This window comes from Zosterops lateralis (genome assembly GCF_965231275.1).
Source record: "Zosterops lateralis genome assembly, chromosome: Z".
Lineage (NCBI taxonomy): Eukaryota > Metazoa > Chordata > Aves > Passeriformes > Zosteropidae > Zosterops > Zosterops lateralis.
Window position 1 is genome coordinate 65,067,475 of NC_139800.1, and position 24,606 is coordinate 65,092,080.

Genomic DNA, 24,606 nt, shown 5'->3' on the forward strand with positions numbered 1-24,606 from the left:
AGAAAGCATGAGGACTATGTTAAATGATCAAGGAAGTTCTACTGGTAATTATTTTTATTCTTTTTTAAAGAAATACAAATCTTCTAACAGTGCCTAAATTAGTGAACTGTTGAAATACCACTTGGCCACAGGCCTCTGAAAGACTGTTTCAGCTTCTCGAGGTGTGAGTCACGTCTTAGAGGTCAAAAATAACTGAAATTGGAAACATCAGTGGATGCACCTGATCTCAGAAGTCTCGTGCTCCTTCTTTTTTATTTAAATAAAATTAATTTAAAATAATTAAATCCAATAATAAATAAATAAATAACTAAGTAAATAATAACTAAAATTAAAAAATAAACTATTTGAAAATAATAACCTTTAAATAAATTAAAAATTAACTTTTCCAGCTGCCTAGTTGTTTGTATGAATATATTCTGCTCACTTGCACTGTGGATGTAGAAAAAGACTTAAGGAGCCTTTCAACATATTTGGAGTTAGTATTTATTTTAACTGAACTGCAAGACTGATTAATTAACATTTACATTCTCATACCTTTCACTGGGTTGAGAAAGCTTTAACTGTAAACTGCATATTTAAACTGTCTGCTATGCTATTTTAAACCCAGAGACAACTTACATGAGGTCCATTGTTTCAAACTTTTTTTGAACTTAACTGTCTTTTTAAGTATCAACTGCGCAATACTGTAAAAAAACCAACTCAGTCAAAAAACAGGGCTGGCAAGTAAACACTGAAACCAACACAATTCTCTCTTATTTTTCCACTTCTAGCTCCACAGCATGATGAAGAATGTCAGGAGGTTGTGTCACATTCTTCCTCATCTTTATTGTAGAGATGCTGCTTCTCATGGCTGATGCTTCAACAACCTAAACCAGGTGAAAGAAAACCAAAATGAACAGAATATTTAGTACCACGTGTACCTGTTCTTCCACAAGGTACAAAGGAAAGAAAATACTGTGATGGTACACTGTATGTGCACAGCTTTTTCTGTACCACAAAACCAGCAACAATACATAAATAACTACCTCTGTCATATTACTTGGAATGCTCAGGCAGTTTTTTTCCTCCCAAAGGAATACGGTCCCAAAGCTGCAGCAACTGCTCTCCAACTTGTGGTTCCAGCTCCTAGAAATGATTAGGAAGTCAGGAAAGTTACCTGCTCTGCTACTATTGAGCAAACAGATGCTATTTATTACTGAATTGTTAGATGAGGTTGCTGGTGATTGCTTTCAATCTTTCTAGGAGAGCTCACCCCTTTTGCTATTGGGACAAACATTAGAACTCCCAGCAGCACAAGGTTTTCTTACTAGGGCTGAGCAGGAGATAAAAACTTTCACAAGCCACCCTGGCCTACAGGGTGTTTGGGATGGGGTGTTTTCATTCACAGTGAGATGTCAGTCCTCAACAAAGATAATTTCTAGTGAACACACTACCACCATACACAAGAACAGATGCACCAGATACTTTGTACCTCCTACAGATTCAGTCACTTACTAACTAAAGATCATTATTTTCCACATCTTTTAAGTTGAATTCCATCAAATGTCGTGGAGAATGTGGAAAGAGAGGTCACAGGAAATACAGTGGCCATCCTTTCCTTCCTTGTACTTCTCCTTTCCTCCAGTTTCTTACAACTGGAGAGAGGTTTTGAAGAAGAGAAGGTGATATAAAAACTTTAGCTCTTGAATCATCAAGGACATGTTTTGGGAGGGGATGGGGAGAGGACAGAAACTGCCACACAGAGATTTTGTGCCACTTCTTTGGCTTTTTGTAGTTGCATTTTAGAACTTTAACAAATATAAGAATGGTCTTGAACTTTACTCTTCCTCAAACCTCAGGATTCTCTTCAGGCTTTACAGAAAAAAACTTATAATTATGAACAGTTATTTGGGTGTGACAGACTATCTAAGAGAACATATTTCAACCAGACAAGGCACAAACCTCCAGAACTAAATTACAAACTAAAAAACAAACACAACAATTTCTTTTTTGAAGCATCCATCTTTAAATAATTTTTTTTAAACACATAAGCAAGAAACTGTTTTGATTTTACCAAAACAGCTCCATTACTTCAGCAGTAATTCTGCATTAGCTGAAGGTACAATACACTGATGAACTGTGAATTCAGATTAGCAGATACACAAAAAGTGGAGATAAATGTCAAGGCTGAACAAGCTAATAAAAAATGCACAATTCTACCAAGTAAAGAAAACTTCAGAAGAGAGTAACATTACCTGGCCATCTCTACTTATCTGTACTTTCTTACTGTCATTCCACGGGTTGAGCAAATGGTGTGCAAACTGAAAAGGAATGCTTTCTTTTCGGATCCAGTCCACCTTAAACACACCTCCAAAACCAGCAGATCCCCAGTCTTGACTTTTCTCACACCCAATCGCTGAACACATTCTAGCAAAACCCTGGGACAAAAATTGAAATATGAAAGAACAGACATAATGAGACTGTATCTGTCTATGGTGGAATGAGATAAATAACTGAACTTCCTGTGAAGCTTTTAAAGTAGTTTCAAAGTGATTCACCCACTCTCCACCCTGATGCTGGAGCTTCCAAAATGTTTGCATCCAGAAAGTTAGAAGTATCACTTCTTTTTCCACTTCAAATATGCCTTGTAGGGTATGACCATAAGGAATGTCTCTCAATGACAAAATTATCACTGAAGGTTTTTTGAGCTTTGTAACACATTAAAAAGCTGTTGCATAACCACCTGAAGCAGAAGGAAATCAAGATGAATATTCTACTACAGGATAGTCTATTAGATATTCATATTCCTTGTTACTTGGAGGTAATTTTTGCAGAAATCCATTTGTTCCTTCTCATGTTCCTTCTATGCTAACAAACTTTCATACAGAATTAGGAGAGTGTAGCTGTTCTTCAAAGAAAGAAGTCAAAGTTGCTTTTATTTTCTTCTTTAGTGAAGCTGGATGAAATTCCAACATGACAAATATTCAAAAAGAAAATGAATGAAACCCCAAACCCAAGACAGCATCTAACTTACTTAAGGACACCCTGATTTACCCACATACCAAACAAGCTGAAAGTAAACCCAACCCCACACACAACATATCAACTGTTCAGGTGAATTTATGCCATTTAGGACTTAGCAGCTCAAAAGATGCAGTTCACTGTGTAAATTACTAGCACACAATACTGTTTTAAGACAAGAAGTCCTCGTTAGCTCAAGCCAGACTTAAATGAGAATTGATAAAAGGGAATGGAGGAAAAAATAAATGTGGAATAGAAAGAGACAGCTGCACAAGAGAAGATTAATAGGGAAGTTAAGCTCACATTCCCATAAGGGTGCAATGCACTGGCAAAAACTGGAAGGGCAGGGCAAGGTCAATCACCTACACTCCTGACTTCAGCATGTCTTCCCTTCCCCACTTCCATGTCTGAGAGTACCAGTGCAACAGCCATTTTAAGTATCAACTAACTTGCTGAAAATTACTTTCGAGTACTTTTCCCATTTGCCAAACCTTCATATGCAATTACATTACATACATGTATATATGTATGTAATACAATATATGTATTATATGTATTACCTATGTAATTACATTACACCATATGTAATGTGTCACTGCAGTCCTTCAGTGGTAGTGCCAAGACAGCTGTGTTTCGGTTGGCTTATTAGATTTTCAGTTCAGGTGACTTCTACAAATAGTTTATATATGAAGAAGCAAGTTGAACTTTCTTTACCTGGAACAACTGAATTTAGCAGGGTCACAGCTAACCTGCAACTTTGCACTACAAGATCAAGTTTTGAACTTCAAACTGACCACAGATTTGACCAACAAACTGTTGAAAAATATCTCACTGAATCTGAAGTCAAGACACAGTTCTGGAAGAATCATGGCCAGCCTCCTAACTGGAAGTGAATTAAACCAGTTTTATAAAAATTAAACTAAAGAAAAATAAAAAAAAATATTTTCATAAAAATAAAGAAATTTATGAGTTTCTTGGCTTTAGAAAGCTGTGATTTGACTGTAACTGCTTGCTCACTTAGAATACACAGTTTGGCATGCAAACAGCAGCAATCCCCTACTTGGTTAGGATTTTTTTTTCCTGCTTGTTGTTGTTTTAGAGGATTACTGCAGGGCACAAACAGTTTTCTTACTCATGATGTTTGGAGGCAATTCCACATCAGCTTTTGAGAGACAAGCATATTTCAGAGGAGAATGTGCTTGCTTTCTTCAGCAAGCACAGATACTTACACATTGCTCTGCCTCTCAGGAAGTCAGCAGTCATAGGCAAAGCTGTCCACACTACACAAAGTCAGTTGCTGCACCCTCCTAAACCATAAACCACTGCTAATATTTCGTTTTAGATTAAGACTCACCTGAAAGCATCCAGACCCTTGAACAGAAAATATTAAGTAAACCACACTGCTCTCCCAAAAGGCTCCGTTCAGTTTCCGCTCATTACTTGGCGTAGTGGACCATATTCCCTTCTGTTGAGAAATATCAATGTTTTGCAGGTTGCTACTTTTCATTATAAAGTACCGAATTGGCATATTTTGTCTTGGTGAAGGAGATTTGCAACCCTGGAAAAAATTAATTAAATTAATAAATACAATAAAATAAAACAGGCTTTATTTCTATGTTTTACACAGATGAAGATAGAAATCTCTTGACTGTGTTCCTCCCTTCTTCCTTCAGGTTCTAGAAGAAACATAAAATCTATCAGCTGGTCTTGTCTGAAATGGCTTTAAATGTTTTTCACATCTATTTTACATTTTTAAAGCACTTTTCAAAATAGTATTTCATCCACGAGGGGCAGAAAACAAGTAGAGCAGAATGGGACTAAAAAGTCTAGTGATTAATTACAATTGGTTTAAGTCTGACACACCTTGAGATGGCACCAAAACTAATCATCCTAGACTGCTGCCTACAGCACGGTACTCACATTTCTATCTTCTTTTTTCTTCCTTTTATAGTGTTGGAATTTAAAAGCTGAAAGACTCAAGAGGAATTACTAAATCCTCCAACGAGTCCGTGAGGTTTCCTCTCAGTGATCTCTTTAGTATTACTGCAGTTTACTATTCAAGTATCTAGGGACAACTATGACAGTAATCTCATTAAAAAATGTGTGTTTTATTAAAATAACCATCACAAAAAAAACCCCCCAAGTGTCACAGTGCAGCTGGTCTGTAGCTGCCAGATAAATATTGCCATATCAGACCACCAAACTCGACCTGCCTAAAAGAAAAACAGGTTCCTGGGTATGGTAACGATAGGCTGGATTCAAACTTACACAGGGGACCCCCAGCCAATTCCGTTTGATCCTAATTGCAGACACATCACTGGCCAGAGAACTGTGTGGTGCAGAGATCCCACCCAATCAGCTACCAAACCCAGGAAATTTGAAACCTTATATAAGGGGGCAGCCATAATAAATCCTGACTGTTTGCTGATGACCCTTGCTGAGCTGTGTGTCTGTCTCCAACCAATGACCCCTAACCTAATACCCAAGCAGTCATAATAAGGCAGATAACACAGATAACACAATAGTTAAAGAGAATCAGTGTCAATGTATGCTATTACAGAAACAGAGAAAGGCAGAATCCAAAAACTTCAAGAGTGTGCATACAATATACTAATCTATTTGAAAAAAATGAATACACCTTTGCTGCTTATTAGAGTAAGTTTTTTAAAAAAATCTAATTTTTTCTACTTTGGATAGATTTACCTCAGCAGTCCACAAATACTATTTTTACTGTATTGAACTAGTTTAACAAGGATATTTAGTCTAGATTTTAAGTTCCAAAAGGAAGTATTATGAAGCCGTTACAAATTAAAAGTTAAGTTAGGTTCCTAATTTATTAATAAAATACCTAATAGTTGCAGAATTATATCAGTAAGAAATTATGTTACTTTTGAAGAGCAGGGTCACATGTTTGAGAACTCTACCTTTCCAGATACTGGAGAAGAAGGACTAGCACAGGGGCTGGGATAGCTACTGCTGTCTGCAGGCTTCACTGAGGACTGAGATGATCTGTCATCTGAGGATCGTTTGCAGAGTAAAATGTCTTTTTCTTTGTACTTCTTTGGCTGGTGGAGTGCAGGAGATGTAGATTTCACTGAAACCCTAAAAAGAACATACCTTGAGTTTCACAAGCAGTCATTGAACAATTTACATCGACCTGTCAGCTTACTGCATGACCACATGTATTACAGCAACTACAGAATATATTAAACCTTAACTGAAAAGCCCACACAGATAATGTATTTTTTTTAATACTACTGTTAAACCTCTTCTGCTACTTCTCAAAGATCACAATTCATGGACAATATTCCTGATTGCTCTCTCAAACAGCAGGCTTGTGTATGAAATACTTCTCAGTGGGATTACAATGCAGCATACAACAAGTACAACACCTATCAACTGTATTTCCACTGTTTCCACGTCCTTATTATTAGCAGACATTTAAGTGATGCTTGTATACATAAATTGCAACCTACAGTGAACAGAAGACCTCAACATCTTACTTTTCAGCATTAGAAGAGTCAGACAATTCAGTTTCTGTTGAGCTTTTTCGACTCAAGTTGGCTGACTTCCATGTAGATGCCAAAGGAAGTTCTTCACAAGTCACAGGTCTTGGTCTCTGGCCAATTCCTGAAGGCTGCTGCAGACCTGCAGACTGTTCTTCAGCACTCAGAACAGCTGTAATTGCTCTTACAGTTGTTTCATCAACCTGAGACCACGGTTTAGAAGGAGCTCGCATACGGCGCAGGAACAAACTGTGCCACTTCTGCCTGAGTTGCAGCAACATACCAGCAGCCTGTAATGAATTCCAATTCTGTTAAAGACTGATGAAAATTAGATCAGACAGGTACCCTATGTCTTTCATATCAGGCAGCACCTGGCATTCTAATATAAACAGGCCATTTCTAATATATAAAAATGTTACATAAATATGTAATATTTTTAGTCCAAAATTACTGAAGTCTTGGGGATAGGGAATAATTAATATTTAAACTAAGATGTTAATTTACTTTCTTTTCCTTGGGTGTGGGGTAATTTTTGAAATATTTCATTTAGCTCTGTACTAAACCCAACATTGTATTGTACATCCATAGACTTTTTTTTTCCTTTTTATCTTTCTAGAAAACCCAATCTTTTCATGCTTTATGCCCTTCCTCTCAAATCAGCCTGTATTCATGTACTCTTCAGACACACCTGAGGAAAAAGAGGTCCAAGTGACATTTTTCTTACAGAAACTTCTGCTCAAATGTGATGACTAAATTCAGAAGACTATAGTCTAATTCCCATATTATCAGAAATGCTTCCATTATAATAAATTTTTTTAAATCACTCTTTTGGACATGTCTAGGAGAGAGAGTATTATTACTAGAGCTGGTAAGGTCAAGGGTTTCATGACCCATAAACTACCTCCTACCATAGCTTCTCCACGACCTAAAGACCTCTATTTCAAAGAGGTTTTTATTTATCCATCCATAATCTGACAGCAACTCTCATTCAGCAACTCCAGCTTCAAGTTTTTGATCCAATTTTGGTTATTCTCTCAGAGAAAGAAAAACACAGTATGCCAATGTGACTGTTCTCTCAGCTCCTGTTCCAATTTTGGCTATCCCAGATCATGCTATGGCCTGATGGAGCACCATGCAGGCAGGACTGGAGGCCAGAAGGAGCAGAAGAGCCATCATGGAGCCACTGTCACCTGCAGCTTGCTGTCCCCTGCAGCCATTATCTTTTGTCTGGCAGTCTCTTCAGCATCTGCTGACTTGTGGAAAGGGACAAAGCTGCCAAGCTCAGACATATAAAACATCATATTGCCCAGAAAGTTCTTCAGGCAGATCCAAACAGCATCTGGACTGCTGAGGCTTTCCTGCTCCCTCATGTCATAGACAGGACACCCACACCAAGATGGAGGAAGAGGGATGAGCACTCTCAATGTTGACTTAAGTGACTAATTGTTTTTTTTTTGTTTTTGTTCATAGATAAAGGAATTGAAAGGTATGGGTGATAGGTTATGAAACTTTGCAACTTGGATGTTAAATACATGAATTCACGTGACAGACAACTCTGGGCCAAAAGGGTTGGAAGCTCTTTAATTCCTGATGAGCTCATGAAGTAAAGGTTAAATCAGAGTATGTAGTTTGAGAGACCCAAACAGACCATGACATTCTTAGAGAAAATTCTTGGCTACTCAGATGTTACAAAAACCTTTTCACATCTTTTTACAATTCTTCTACATGAAGCAAACTCAGCAGTGATTTCTTACTTACTTCAGGGTCCAGTTTGAGATGGAGCCATTCATCCAGCTTCAGTAGTGCCAGATTAGCAGTTGTTTTATCCTCCATCTCACTGTCACTGCTATCATTAGATACCCCTCCCCCTGAATTAAAGACGAAAGATGCATTAGCATTTCTATACTATTTCTACTTATGTACAAAAAACTGAACACTACTGTATTATCAGCAATAAACATTTTTCCTTCTAAACTTGACTTTAAAATGTAAACATTTGTAAAACTACCTCTTTTCAGCAAATGCACTGAAAGGTCTTTGCTCCAGACAGCAGCAATCAAGTAGCCAGACCTGCTGAAGGTTCTACTATGTAAAAACCTGTACTGATGTGATCTCACTCAACTCATGTACCTTCACCACTTTTGCCTAAAGCTGTTTGTAAAACCACATGTGGCTCTATTTCCTATAAAACTGCAGATTTAATGACATAGTAAGAAAAAAAAAATATATACATATGGCTATTAATTAGGAATCCTTATTTTCCTGAAGTGCAATTCAATCAGCATGAATACTATTCTAAGGTTAACAGTTTAAAAGCAAGACAGGAAAGCTTCAGAAGTAAGTTGGACTCTTAGTTTGATTCAAACTATGAGAACTAGCAGCAGTAATTTTTTTCTTCCATTCCAAAAGGATTCAATTTAAATAAGGGAAAAAAAGTAAATTTATATATATTCTCTATTACTTACAGTTAATAGTACAGCTAATTGAAATTAAAAAATATCAGTAGAACGTATCTTGAAAATGTGTGTGTCAGCTAGAAGCAACATGACTTGTTTGCCATTATTGATTGTTTATAAACTATTCAGTTTGAATAATCTGGTTCAAAATATCAAATAAAGTACTCTGTAGAAAAAGAACATACATGCTACACTTCTCAGTACCAGTATTATCATTAGACATTGTGGCTGCATTCTTCCCTTAAAACTATGCTGTTATTTCTGAGACCACAGAACTGTGTAATTTATGAACATGAGTGTGTAAGGAATCCCAAAACTTAGAAATTTGTTACAGAACCTACAAACTATTCTACAGGAATAGTAGCTACAAGAATTACAACACTGTTGTTTTCAGAATCAGCCAACATATGTATTAAATATTACTGAAAAATAAGCTTTCCACGTCACACACTAGTGTATACCAATGGAAACATCCCAAATGCAGACTCAGTGTACCTCGAAAGGATGAAGATGCCTGCAAGGCATTACTTGGCAGTCTGGCTGGTCCGCAGAAGAGGGACACAGTGACAGGTGTCACAACAGAGCAGCACCTGATGTTGGCTGTCTTGTGAGCTCTTGTCATTTCATCATAGATAAGCCAGTCTGTAGGGAGGGCCTGGATGGCTGCAGCTTGTCCGTTTGCTGGGGCAATCTGTGCAAGACCAGGTAAGACTAGGCTATTATACTCTCTACCTGTAATTAACATTAATTTTAACATATTTCTCATTTTATCCACAGACATTGTGGATACTTCAACCTGGCAGTGTTCAAGGCCAGGCTGGGTGGGGCTCTGAGCAACCTGGACTAGTGGAAGGTTCCCCTGCCCATGGGAGGGGGCTGGAATGAGATAAGCTTTAAGGTCCCCTCCAACCCAAACCATTCTATCAGTCTGTATTTTGAGAAATAAAAGCAGATATAATTATAGACATATAAAAATATACATGCAAATAAAAACGCAGATTCACAAATCATTCAACCAGATTCACAAATTATCCTACCATGATAAAACAAAATATTTTGCTTTAAAAAGAAACGTTAAGAAAAGGTTTCAGAGCAGAACTTCTTGCTTTTAAGAGTAGGGATCATTATATCTTTAAAACAGTTTTTTAACTAGGAGATTTTTTTGCCATTTTGCCTTGTTCCATCTGGAGGAAGGACTAATTGAAAGAGTGGAAAAATGAACCAACTCCAATTCTATCAGCTGGTTAGAAAAGTATTTTCTAAAGATGTAGTGTTAAATACCCATGCTGCTTTTAAAGTACTGACAACTAGGAAAAGATATTTATTTCTAAAATATGTGATAGATTTTAGTGCTCTTTTTTGTGAACTATAGATTCAAAGTGATTTTACCTTTTTGTACTGAGACTGACCAAGAACAGAGGTAGGATGAAATCGCACTTTCTTCTCCTTTGGTTCAGTCAACACCAGGCTTTCTCTGTCTACATGCACAAGATTGGGATACATCCCAGCCACTAAGGCAGCTTTAATTACAGCCCAGTTCTCAGAGTTAGTATTAACATCTCTAATATCAGCTCCTCCTCTGGCTCTCACAAAACCTGACAGGGCAAAATGGTGCCATGTTAGCTTTTGTTTGGTTCTCAAAAGGAGTTTGAAAATAAAGGTGAACTAAACTTCTTATTTGTTGCATTTTTTACCACTGCCAACCTTAGCAGCACCAAGAAGAAACCATTACACTGAAATGGGGGTTTCATACTAACACAGAATACAATTATTTTCTACAATACAATGACATTTCCTATGGGAATAATTTACTAAAACATAAAAATCCAAAGAAATTAATCTCAACAGTGAAATGCAGTGGTATGTGGAGATGAGAGTGCTTTCAGTTAGATCAGCCACACTTCCTCATCTACACCACACTCTGCATGAATGTGCACATGAAAGTGTGTTTCAAAATCAAGTAAAAATTACACCAGTGAGCATGATTTTTGTTACAATTTCTACATGCTTGACTTTAAAACAAGGTTAAGATTTTTTCCAAGTTTTTTACCCGACGCTCTAAGCTGGCCAAGCAACTGTGTTCTCATTCCTACGATGATTTCCATTGTGGCTTGGGATAGAAAGTTCTTTTCACAGAAGGCTCTCTCCCAGCCATCACTGCGTGCCTTCTGCCATGCCTGAAAATGTTTTGACATTTGCCTATTAATTTGATAAGCTAAAACTGAAAACTGTATTTTTAAAAAAATCACATTTATGTCAATAAAATGAATGCAAAACCCACTCTGAAAGTAAATGCATCAAACTAGATTCTTTTTGCTCTTCAAGAATTGGACTCTCTTTACCTGTTCACTACAATGATCATTATGTCAACTTAAAATGATTAATTTAATAACGATCATTACATTAAGATCATGATTTGAAGTTCTCAGTGTAGTAGGATATGAAGAGGCACATTGTTGGAACATTCAGAATTTTATAAAGTTTGAAAATATTAACAAAACGTACCAGAAAAAAGTGTTCCCTTATAAATTTATGAGTCCAATACACAGAAAAACCACTAGGCTAAAATAAAGTCTCCTCCAAGGACTTAATCACAGTCCACCACTCTACATCCAAGCAGACTGGTACATTATTTGCCTTGACTGGGTGATCTACTGAGATTAGGACTCTCTGAAATGAAATACTACCTGGAAAGCCCTGAGCAGGGCCATGTGGTCACTGAATGTCCCTGCAGCAAAACGCCTCCTGCACAGCATGGCTGCACGCTTTTGTGAGGCCAGGGTGGGCAGCACAAAAGGGTCTTGGTAGGCAAGAGCACAGGCAATGGTCAGAACAGGATCCAGGCACTTCAGAACTACAGCATACAACACCATTTTACCAAGGTGTGGCTCTACAGGTAATTCAGTGAGGTGATAACCAAGCTCAGTGAGATCTTCCCAAGGGTCCATGGCATCTATGGTCTGTTTATAAACAAACAAACAAACAAACGAGAGAGGGACGGGGACAGTGGACAAAATCAATTTACAGTGAAAGCAGAAAGAATGTGAATACTGGACATTAACTAGACTTGTTCCCAAACACTTAAAAAGCATGTCAAACTATTAACAGAGACAAGACTTTGAAGAACTCTCTTCCCTTGACATGGAAAAACACATCCCCACACACAAAATGAAAACAGACTGTAGGAGAAGGGATTACAGAGGACCTCACTTCTGATGAGTCACAGTTATATCCAGGAAGGATGAGTGTGATAAAAGAGTGAGTTGGCTAGTCAGGGGAGGATCCCATGGAAGGAGGAACTGAAGGAATGATTCAGAAGGACTGGAGGATAGGACAAATGGATAGAGATTTGCTGCTGTAAAGGATCTGCTGTGAGGTCAGTCTGGGTCTGCAGTTAGAGCCTGCTGTTGGAGTCTGCAGTCAGAGTCTAGCAGGAAAAGCCTGTAGTCAGGGTCTGCAAGGGAAGCCTACAGTGGGAGTTTGCTGTAATCTGAGTCAGTGAGTACTTGTGGATTCAGGATGGCTGAGCTGTGAAAAAGAATTAACCAGGACCCTTTTCACATTGATAAACTAGAGTGTGTGTCTCAGCTCACTTCAATCCCTAAATGCGAGCCCTGCTGCAACAACAGACAATAAACAAAAATTCAAAACATCCTTAAGTAATTAAAAACAGCTTCAGTACAAACTGAGATAGACTGAGATAGACACCACAAATTTGGAATCAAACACAATTACCATCTAAGCCTATTCCTTTTCTGACCTTAAGCATATGCACAGCATTTCTCACAGTAACAGCAGATGGAGGATCAGGAGCTTTCGTAAGAAAGTCTACAACTGGACAATTAGCTGGAGCCAGAAGTTTTGTGTACAAACAAATCTCCTGCAAGTTAAAAGGCAAAACAAAAAAGATGACCAAGATTTAGAAACAACCCCTGAACACAAGACTTGTTGCAATTAATAGTATGGTTTGATGACATTACGTTTTTTAAAGTCTTAATTTCTAACTGAAACACACCTGGAGCGGCATTCTTAGAAGTTCTGGAGATTGAAATTCCAACATATTCTGAAATCGGAGCCTGCTGAAGAGACGAAAACAGACTCCAGGCTGACGGCGCCCAGCCCTTGAAAATAAAATATGGCAAGTTATGAAAATTAGGATTTCTTTTCAAAAACAAAACCTAAAGCCAACGAACAGACACAGAAACTAAGAATGGAAAAGTAGAAGCAGTACTATGAACAAAAATGTTAAGTGTAAGACACACACAAAGTGAGAGTTTTCCAATCACGGATTATTTTTGAGAGTGTGCAATTTTTTACTGCAATTTTGACCCAATACTGAGAAATCTGGAGAAAGAAAAAGAAGAGTTATCTAAGTAAAGTGCTGTGGGTGTTTTGCTAACCTAAGACCAGTCCAAATCTCAGCTATCCTTTGTTGTAAGGAATCCAAGTTGCAAACTTAATTTCTTCCCCTCACATCCCCTAAACAGGAGAGACCCTTGAAGAAAAAGGCAGAATAAAGATTAAATAACTTGTGAGTGAAGGGACAGCAAATTCTCACATTCATACACAAATAACTGTAGCTTAATGCCAATATGATTGATTAAACAGGCATTTGTTGCTACATAAACTTCTGATCTTATGATCATGGGCTGTTAAGTCACGGACAGTTTGGAGAGAGTGAAACAGGCACTCTGCCCTTGTCTGTGGGCACTCCTTTGCCCACAGACGAGGTGTGGAAACACCCCACTGGACACTGTGACTGCTGGTGCTACATGGGAAAAGAACAACAAATTAATGGGGGGAAAACAAGCTAAACCTTTGGAAAATACCTGAGCATCACTTTTCTACAACTTGGGAAATGATTCCAAGGAAATACATACTGACCCCCTACTTGTCTGCAGAGAAAGAGTGTTGTCATTGTCCAACATGACACTGGGCTAGGCTAGAAACAATTATGTTGTGTGCTTTATTCTTAACATATGGGACAAGGGATATCTGCAAAATGACAAACAGTATGAGGCATTTATTACCTGCCTTTTCTCTGGATAGCACTGGCTTTTGAAATCCACCCCATTTTTAGCATTGTAACACGACTCAGTGCATCAAAAGACTTCTATAAAAACAAAGAAAGGAACAAACACCTAAGACTGAATAGGGACATGAAATAAGTTACTAGTTATTTACATTGCCAACAGAAGTTTTCTAAAAAGTATGAAACAGTATTATATACAGCAGCTTCTGGCACAATGGTATCTTCCCAGTTTCCAGTGAATTTATGATGGTATCTCCTTTGCAGTATCTTTGTGCTACATCGTTTTTGAAATTAAACTTTTTTTAGTCAATACGTAATTGCAAGTCAATAAAAGATATGTGTTCTGAGACATCACAAAGCAAGCAAAAATACATTATTTTATTTGAGAGACAAAAAGGAACACAGTTTTCCTTTTTATCTCACTTGGAAATGACCTACTTAGGTCATTGTTTTGCTTAGATTGATGTAAAATTACAAAAAAAAAGTTTGTTTTATGAAAACTTCAGAAATTTCATGTCCCTATCACCTAGGAAATCCAATTCCATTTTCCAAGCCATGCACTAGCTCTTAAATTGCCTCATTATTTTATCTCATTTTTATTGAAATAATTTGGGAATGGGCAATCAACATACCAAAAAAAACCAAAAAAAACCCCAAAAACCAGTGCTTAAAACTTTAATGGATTATTTTTGGACTTGACAAAAGGAAACTCCTAGTGTTCAATAAGTCTCAGGAAGGTGGTGGTCTAGACTGAAGACTTGTTTTAAAAATCCAATAGAAATACTAAATTGCAAAAGAAAAAGATACATGAACCTACATTAGCTTTTACAGGGTTTTTAGACACCTAGCTATTTACAGTATTTGTCTTAAAACAAATGGATGCTGAAACTCTTCAGTGAGGTCTGTTGCCTGACAGGCACTAGCTCTCAGCCTACTGTAAAAAAAAATTCTCCAACATTTATGAACTGTGTGTTCAGAATTGCACTAGGAAAAATTAAGGCATTCATACCTCTTTCAGCTTGCCTGAGTCAATGACAAACACAACATCATTGACTGTTATGCTGGTTTCTGCAATGTTAGTAGAAAGAATCTGCAATGAAAAAAAAACGAAAACCAGAAAAACTGTAATAACTGTAAAAGCAAAGGCAAAATAGATCATTGTAGCATCTGACAAAGTCCTCTGATACTTGCAATTTTGCGGATGCCAGAAGGTGGAGTTTCAAGAACTTTCTTCTGATCCAAAGTCTGCACACTTGAATGAAGCATGAAAACTTGGTATCTAAGGCAAGACAAAGAGTTTTAAGGATCCTTACAAGAAGCAATGAGAAGCCACATAAACTAAAGGTTTTACCTGTGAGCATTATCAGCAAATCTCTTGTCATCAAAAAGAATGCGGTCCCTCAGGCTCACTATCTCATCATATCCAGGAAGAAATATTAAAATTGCTCCTAAAAAAGGAAGGGGGTTTGCAAAGTTAAGAGGAAAGTCAAATACATGTCAGTGCCATGTAGACTAGCACTTATATGGTTTTAACTTTTGGGGATTTCTGAAGAAAGAGCATGATTCGTCAGCCAAATCCACAACAATTCACTAGGAGTGTGAGTATTTACCTACCCACATCATAACTGTGACAGATGCTGTGAAGTAAGTGCATTATCAGGTCCAGATCAACTTTTTCATCATCAAAACTGTGATAATAAGCTGTCAGTAGTTCTCTGTCCTCAGCACTAAGGTCACTACCACTTTTCTGCACCAGGGAACTTTCATCCAGATTTCCAAATCCGAATGAAGCACTGTAATAGAAAAATGCACAGACCAGAGTCAAGGCTGCCCCCTTCAGGTTTGCATTCAGCCACCAACTCAAACTTTGATCAAGACCAACATGACTTGAATTCTAATTTTTAAGTGCAGCAGAAGAGAATCACTATACTATTACTGTTCACTGATTTAAATATTAACCAACAAAGCATGCTACTTCATTTTTTAGTGTTAACTTTAGTTTTCTTAAACTTCATTGAAACACAACCATAAGCAAATGGAAGTATAAAGATACTTATCATTTATCTGTACAAGGAAAAATATTTTAAAAATATGTATTCTCTAAAAATTTCCCACTAGCAGAAGCTACACTAAGAGAAATTATAATAAATATAATCTTTACAAAACACTATCTCAACTATGACAACTGTAAGTTAATCAAAAAATCATTCTTGAACAGCCTAGTGTAACATTACTTCTGTAAAGTTTCTTTAGTATGTCTGTTGTGTATAAACAATATACAGATCAAAACACACAACAGATTTGTCTCCAAAGTAAGCATGTGAAAATAAACTGGTATGTAGTATAAAATCAGCAAGTTGTGCAAACATATGATACTGAGTACAATCTTTTTTGTTGTTTGTTTTTGAAATATTCCTATTCTCAAAAAAAGGTCTTGCTATTTAGTCTGGATTTTACAGCATTAAAAGCTAAAACTTGTTCTGATTAAACAAAACCTGTTCTGATTAAATTAAAAGAACATAAACCTCAAATCTCCTTTCACCATGCCATGCAATTCTTTCTGTAAAGCAGTTACAGCTTACCTGTACGATTCCAACAGATCAACAACCTCTGTCTGTCCAAAACGCTTAGCCCAGTCCACAGCCATCCTGAAAGAGTGAAGTATTTTTCGTAGATTTTTCACTTCAAAAGATGAATATCAATAGCACATCAGGGAGGAGACAATTGACACCAGACTTTTGTATCCATTTCTGGATTGTTATGAGTACTGTTATTGCTGGATCTGCAACTTCCCATTTGAAAGTGCTTGAATAGGTATTAACAGCTATCTGATGTTTAGATAACTGCAGTTCCTTACCACAAAAAAATGTCAGTTTTACACAGGAGTACCTGCAACATGCACAAGGAAATGAGAAGGAAGAATGCACCATTCCTTTAAAAAGTCCACACCAACCACAGAGATCAGACTGCCCATTTGCAGCACCCTTTAAGTCATCCCCAGAAGTCACACCCCAGGCGTTTTTCATCAAAATGTGGGAAGACTTTGGGTTATTTCATGTCTTTCAGAAGTTGTCCTCCTTGATGCAGTTTTACCTGTAAACTGCATGCCTTCCCAAGTGTTTCAAGCGTTAGTACCAAATATCAGATCCTTGGAATCCTAGTTCTTATCCTTCCATAACACAATTATTTACCGTACTTCCCTGTTTATATGGAGACATACTTCGTGACCACAAAACTTGAGATTTTTACAGATTCACAAATCTTTTTACATGCTACAACATATTCAGAAACATAACACAAAGAACTTTTAATATAGGTAACTCCATGAAAATAAGAATTGTCAAACATTTTGGTCCAATTCAGTAGATTACGGTTTTTTCTGCTAAACAGTGTCTTAAATAAGACCTATTGAAACCAAGTTTATAACTCATAATCAAGACCATGTAATTACAAATTCAATTTAGAATTTACAGAAAACAACATGATTAACAGGAGGTAGAAACTGCTTCGTCTGTCACAATCTATAGTTCTTACTGCAGAGTGGTAAGTTAGCAAATTAATCTAGGTGTTATAGCATTTTCTTTCTCTCTCCTAAGAGAGATAGAAATAGATTTATCGACAAATAAATCTATCTTGTGTTTTTTCTATTTTTACCAGCCATTGGATGATTTGCAGTGGATACTTGCTCCCATACTGATCAGCTGCTCTACTTGACTCAAAAATCCTCTCCCTGAAGAAATCATCAGAGCAGTCGCACCAGTTTCACTGTGCCTATAATCAACTGAAAAGTTAAAAAAACCCATCAGTAAACCAAATATTAATGTTATTTCTTCATCAAAATATAGCACAAATATGGCTTTCAAATTCCAGCCCAAAGATAATTTGTTTCTTCACTTTACCTCTGCAGTCAGTTCATGTGAATTCCACAGTCTTAGAAACAGACTCCTGTAAATACCTCAAAACAACCACTAACTAAATAACTCATTAATTCTGCTAGCCCTATCCATTTTTTCAGTAGACATCAGAATGCAAAGGTAACAACATTTGAGCCTGGAGATAAACATAGCCATAGAAATTTGAGGTTGCCTTTTTCTTATGTAATAACACAAGAAACTTACCACTGACATTTTCAGTTAAAATAAGATGGAACAGCTGAGCAAAGGAATCAGTATCTTTATGCAACCAGATGTCAGAAAGACAAGAATCCATTTCTTTTACTATCCACGGTTCAAGGCAATTCACATCTTTTTCAGTCTGAACATTAAAAACAAGATTGAAAGATTAATCTCTTGCAAGAATTGTCCTTATTGTCATACATTACACACAAAGAATTTGAATGGTTAGTCTTCCCTGCAGCAATCAGAAATCCTGCACTCATGTATCAGTTAATGCACTGATTGTGTCATATTCAAGTACTCACACCATGGCAGTCGAGCCATTTGATCTGAGGAAAAGTTGTGTACAGCCACCATAACTGAAGGACAGACTTCAGCTAGAGCAGTTCATCCTAATAAAGCCATCTTTAAAATACACTAATATCCTGAGAGACTCTACAGCAATATCTTTAAAAAACAGATTTTAAATGGCTAGTAATACAACACAAATATAAAGATCTCTCCCAACAAAAGGAAAAACTTACCAGCTGATTAAATACTGTTTCACCACCATCATCCAACCATTTGTACTCTTCATTTGCCCTTGGAACTGATTTTGGTCTCCGAGATGCCAGTTTGTTAGTGTTTTCTTGAGCTGAACACCACTCAGCAAGAGTGTTCTTCTGTTTCTCTTCTAGAATGCAAAGTATTCCCCAAGAATGCTTTAGAGTTATCATTATTATCTATTGTTTTCTACTAAAAAACCAGTTATACCAGGTCAAAGTTTTACCGATTCAACCTCTTTCACTTAATCTAGAATGCTACTACCATTCCAACATAAACGACATGTTTAAGGGTCCCCAAAGTGCACCACTGCAAACAAGGGCTATAAGAAGAAGGCAAAAGCCACCATTTTGGTGTTTAACCCCTGAAGCCTCCATTATTCCAAACTACAGCATTTAAAGGAGCTTCCTAAGTAATTACCTTCTACACACTCTCTGCCCAGATATTTCTCCAGAAGTCAAATGCTTAAGACAAGTGACACAGTCCCTGCATGTAACAACTTATTTTTGTAGACAAGCGGAAGAAACAGTTGAAAACACTTAACTAAACTTTTCTGTCTCCAGTGATCAGAGCTGAGCACTGTGATAAATATCTAGTTAGGATTTTACATTACAGATTTCGGGTTTGCATTTTAAAAAATTTTTCTTTCAATAAACATTGGGATCATTACTTTCAGTTGCCAGGAAAACTTCTGAAGTAGTATCTACTAAATTAAATGAAAACCAGTGATGTTTAGCTCAAGAGTGTTAACACTTATAAAAAATACATCCATGTCCGAAGAACAGTGAAAAATGTTACTAAAGGGAACAACTTGTACATTTTGTGCAAGATGGACAAAATCCTGCTGGCATTAATTTGCATCCAAAGGTACAAAGCATGCTATGCTTTTTTACTGTTCATGTGGGCAGAGCCCCCAATTATATGTAACTCTACACCATAATAATTAGAAAAAATATGACATTTATCAACTGAAAGCAAAAAGAATGCAACCATTGAATCAAAGTGATTTTTTTCCTTAACTGCATAAACTATTTCAATAATGTAATTACTGAGAGCTTAAAGATACTTGCTGTCATCTGATCACATCTCATTTAATCTCCTGACACTGGAATTTTAACGGAAAATAATCCTATTAATTGTTTGTTCAATCAATAATTCTCATAGCCAACCTTACAATTAAGAAGTCCACCAACCTTGCTGCTTCTCTTTTTTGTACTTTATCATCTCTTTGTTTGTATACCCAGTGCTTCGTAAAATGTCCTCCAGAAACATCTCTTTAACTTCAAAAGGTCGTCCTTGGACTAAAAGTATAAAAAATCCATAAAAGATTAGATGTTCACTACCTTTGCTTACAGCATTTGTTCTTTTAAAAAAAGTATCTTTGCTGGGTTTATTTTTCTTAAAATTGTACAAGCCAAAACATTTCCAAAGTAAAATGCCACCTTGATTCTCATCGACTTCTTCAATTTTATCAGGTGTTATAGCAAGAGATTTTCATAAGATTGACAGTTATTAATTACAATTTTTTTTAAATGAGAAAGGGTTACAAACAAGAACTCACCATGTAAGTCTGCCACTGGGATTAAAACTGTAATTAATTAATAAGTAATTAATACAAGCTTGTGCAAGGTTCCAAAAGGAGATACTGTATCTTTGTATTGAACTACCTTCTTTTCATGTGAAGTATGCGAGGAGACAGATTTATCTCCATGTCCTCAACTAATTCAGCAAAGCTGGGCTTTCTTTACTGAATACATCTTGACAGATGAGACATCCCAGCAGTCTTTACCATCTAATAATTTATCCTGATTTCTTTTCAAAATACTTATTTTCCAGACCCTATCTGTGGACATTAAAGGATGTTTTCTGCATGAAGAACAGGAAACTGCAAAAAGTAAACTGGAAAGCCACAGAACAATCACAACTGAGGCTCTCTCTTGCAAAAAAAAATTCAGAGGATATTAAATAATGTGTAATTTCCAGATTCCTGTCTCCAACAAGTTGCAAGCTTTATTTTACTGGGCAGAAATTCAAAATTGGGAACTAGAAATAAGCACTTCTATCTGCAAAAAAAGGGAAAAGAGGTTTCCTTCTCACAAACATTTGCTGAAATAAACCAGCAAGCAATCCTACCCATTTCCTAAAACTGTTGAGATTTTTTTAAAAAAGGCTGACATGCAGAGAATCTACCTGGTTGTCAAATAAAGCATTTCTCTTAAAAGCTGCTTTTCAAACCACATGAAATTTGAACATCATTGTTGAAAAAGTAAGAGGATTGCAAGGTGCCAGAAGAGGTCACCCATGCAGAAAATCTGCAGGCCAGGAGGGTGGGGGAAAAAAACAAACCCACAAAACCCCCCCATCTCCGACACATCTATATTTTGCCTCTATTAAAGATCAGTCAAATTAAATTAAAACAGCAGTAAAGGTGGTAACCTTTCTTTGCATCTGAATGTAAGTTAATTGCAGGTGACTCAGTCTGAACAGGAACTAAGAGAAACTGAATGCATTTTCTGAATATTTACTTAGATGAATGGCTACTAATTTCATTTAAATCAAAGAATCATGTGATTCAAGCATGAAACTCAATCTGCCTAGGCCTGTATTTCTGAACTGAACAAGTACAGTTACCTGTGTTTTATCCAGCAACCAGTAACAACCTGTACGAGGCCTGAAGAATTAGACTCTACTGGAATGTATTAATATATATCCAAACTCATGTAGCTCCTAAATCCTGTATCAGCATGAAGATGGCACTTCAATAACCTTTTCTGACTTCTTGAATTAATAGTGGAGTGGGGCAGGACATACCTGCATTTACAGATTAAAATACTTCACTCTGAAGTAGGTCCAAATAGTTAAAAAACAAGAAACCTGAATACACAAAGAACAGACTCCTGTAACTCTCAACGTATTCATCATGTGCCTTTACTCAGAATAGTTTACTACAGTTTAATAAGATCTGTGAGTCCCAGGGCAGGTATACTCAGATTTAAGAGTTAAGATAAATACTTACTATGTATTACTGGGCAGCTTCCAAAATACCTAATAAAGAGATTTGCATCTAGGGCAGCACTAGAAATAATTAGTTTCAAATTATTCTGGTTTTGTAGGACATCTCTCAGTTTTATTAGCAAGAAGTCACTGAACCTATCCCTCTCATGTACTTCATCCTGTAAGAAAAGGGAAAAAAGAAATAAACAAACATCACAGATTCAAAATCACAGCTTCTGGCAAATACAAAATATTTTCAAAAAAACAAAATATATGATTTAGTGGCACATTACAGAGGCCTTAAAATGTGTCAATCTAGTTTAAGTAATAGAGTTTTTTAGCAAAACTACCCATAAACCAAAAAATAATTCAAAAAGTTTTTATCAGAGCCAAGTGCACTGAAGCTGTACACACCTTAATTTCAGAGGCCAAAGTGAGTATCTGAAACCTCTCTAATTTTGTATTTAAAGCCCAATTTCGAGAAAAGGCCACAAACCACAAATCCTGTACATCTTATTTTAATAAATTCTCACTTCACCATTGATGAGCATTTAAAGAAATGTATGACACCATCAGAAAAAAAAAAAAAAGACTGATTGCTTAGAGATGTCATACACAAAGCCTATAGATTAAGGCACATAACTGATTAATCATCTTTGTCATTCTTCTGTTTTGTTTTGTATTATGAATAAATGAAACAACAATTCAAATACAAGGTTTGTAGGCTGACATCAATAATTTAGAGATCATTCTCATGCTTTTTTAACTTTGATAAACAGGTAGGCACCTAAACTTACCATTATTTCTTTTAATCTTCAGTGCTTAAATCTTGCCATAAACATTCTAGTTCCCATAGGTTATTAAATTCCACAGTAGGAATATTAATGTAATCATAAATGAACACACCTGAGCAATTTGCTAGCAATTAGACTGCACATTATCTTGAAAACACTGGGCAAACAAATGGACTGAAAACCTGGTACTGCTAAAACAAATACATGATAACAGAAATTCTGACACGATCACATTGAACCACATCAATGTAAGCCTCCCAAAGGCTGACAGGGGAAGTTCAGAAAAATTTACACTTCTGTCACCCTCAACTCCTCCTGATTCCACAACTAATTACTGGCTAATTGTGAACTAATTGGCTAACTATATAACTATTGGCTAATTACATAACTAATTATGAAAATAAAACAAGATACCTTTACAGGAAAAAACACAAACACACAGAAAAGCACCAAAATCCACAAAACACGCACGCTGCTCTAAGGACTCAGGAAGTCTTTAAAGTCAAAGCAGATTCTACCAAACAAAACCACCTAAAATGCTCAGCAAATTTAAATAAAACAAACGAGGACCTCATTTTCCAAAGCAATAGATATTGCTCCACCCCACGTGCAAGACCACAGGATGCTCACCACAATAACATGGGTCACGGTGGAGAGGGCGCTGTCTCCTGCCATCAGCGTGCGAAGGAGCATGTCATTAGTGCAGAATGTTACCAGCGTCTTTGGAGAAACCCTGTGGAACAGATCACAGAGACAGCGCAGGGGGTTTGCACATTTAAAGGCTGCTAGCTTTCCATGGCTCAAAAATTAAAGCAGCCGCTGACCAGAACAGGAATTACAGTTCTTTCCCCAGAAGACTCATGCACGCCACTTGTTTTTAAACTATGCCTTTCCCCAGACATTTCCTAACAATTCTTAGTGCTTGTGCCTCAAAAATTTGGACAACAGATTAATTGAAAAAATAAGATTCGAATTTTAATAAATATGGAAGTTAAAGAGAACTGTGAGAAACTCTGCAGGTCATTCAATTTACTAGAAAATTCTATGCAGAAAAACAGGTTCCAATTCCTCAGCATGTGCTTGGATATAGTCTTTCTGTTTGCCTACACGTGGTGGGATGAACCTGGCTGGATGCCAGGTGCCTACCCAAACCACCCTATCGGTCCTCTCCATGGGCAGGGGAGAGGAAACACAACAAAAGACTCACAGGGTGAAGAGAAGGACAAGCGGAGACATGTCTCTCCCATGGGTGACAGTCCTCCATGAGCTTCTCTTTCACACTTTTTTCTCTAATACTATTCCCATGGGCTGCAGTTCTTCATTAACTGCTCCAGAACAGGTCCCTTTCCATAGGGTGTAGTGTTCCAGAAACAGCCTGCATGAGACTCCCACAGGGTCACAACTCTGACAGCAAACCTGCTTCTGTAGGGGTTCCCTCTGTGGCCCCACAGGTTCTGCCAGGAGTCTGTTTCAGCACAGACTTCCCAGAGGATCATAACCTCCTTCAAGCATCCATCTGCTCCAACATGGCATCTTGCACAGGGGTATCCCTGCTGTACCATGGACTTCCATGGGCTGCAGGGGCACAGCTGCCTCAGCATGGGCTGTACCATGGCCTGCTCTGGCACCTGGAGCACCTCCACTCCTCCTGCACTGACCTTCCTGTCTGCAGAGCTGCTTCTCTCACATGCTCTCACTGCTCTCCTTGAACTGCTGCCTCTGTTGTGCACGTTTTTCTCCCCCATTTCCCACTGTCCTAGAGCTACTACCACCATCACAGATGGGCTCAGGCTTGGCCAGAGGCAGGTCTGTCTTCTCTGGCACCAGCTCTCGTCAGACATGGCAGAGGCTTCTGGCATCTTCTCACAGAAGCCTCCCCACAGCTCCCAAAGCCTTGCCTTGCAAACCCAGTACACTACAGCTGACTAAACCACAAAGTAATCAGCCGATCCTCTGGTTTTTCAGGAGGTCAAAATACTGAAATGTTACTATTCTATACCTGGGGCAGAGTTAGCTGTTCCAGTAAAAACAGCAATTGTCACTACTTCCTCCAGTACTGCCATCCTAAAGGAGCTGAAATGCTCCTTTGTATTGTACTCTACAGCTCTTCTCTGGAACACAGTTAAGAAAACTTTAAAACTTAAAAAAAATTAGACTTCTGTGTTA

General features: G+C 37.3%; 1 protein-coding gene across 1 annotated transcript; it reads right to left on the reverse strand.

Annotated features, from left to right (window-relative positions):
• Positions 1 to 1,027: 1,027 nt before the first annotated feature.
• LOC310923240 (3'-5' RNA helicase YTHDC2-like) lies at positions 1,028 to 23,130 on the reverse strand. Its single transcript, XM_083884437.1, has 24 exons — positions 23,071 to 23,130; positions 21,669 to 21,825; positions 19,846 to 19,953; positions 18,634 to 18,782; positions 18,113 to 18,248; positions 17,649 to 17,775; positions 16,577 to 16,642; positions 15,609 to 15,787; positions 15,346 to 15,442; positions 15,186 to 15,273; positions 15,004 to 15,084; positions 13,993 to 14,075; positions 12,978 to 13,083; positions 12,723 to 12,842; positions 11,650 to 11,922; positions 11,013 to 11,139; positions 10,352 to 10,557; positions 9,458 to 9,653; positions 8,265 to 8,374; positions 6,504 to 6,796; positions 5,925 to 6,102; positions 4,355 to 4,558; positions 2,235 to 2,417; positions 1,028 to 1,125 (listed from the first exon to the last, which is right to left on the reverse strand). Exons 1-24 carry the CDS (start codon positions 23,113 to 23,115, stop codon positions 1,036 to 1,038), a joined length of 3,402 nt encoding a protein of 1,133 aa, XP_083740563.1. The 5' UTR covers positions 23,116 to 23,130; the 3' UTR covers positions 1,028 to 1,035.
• Between the last annotated feature and the right edge of the window lie 1,476 nt (positions 23,131 to 24,606).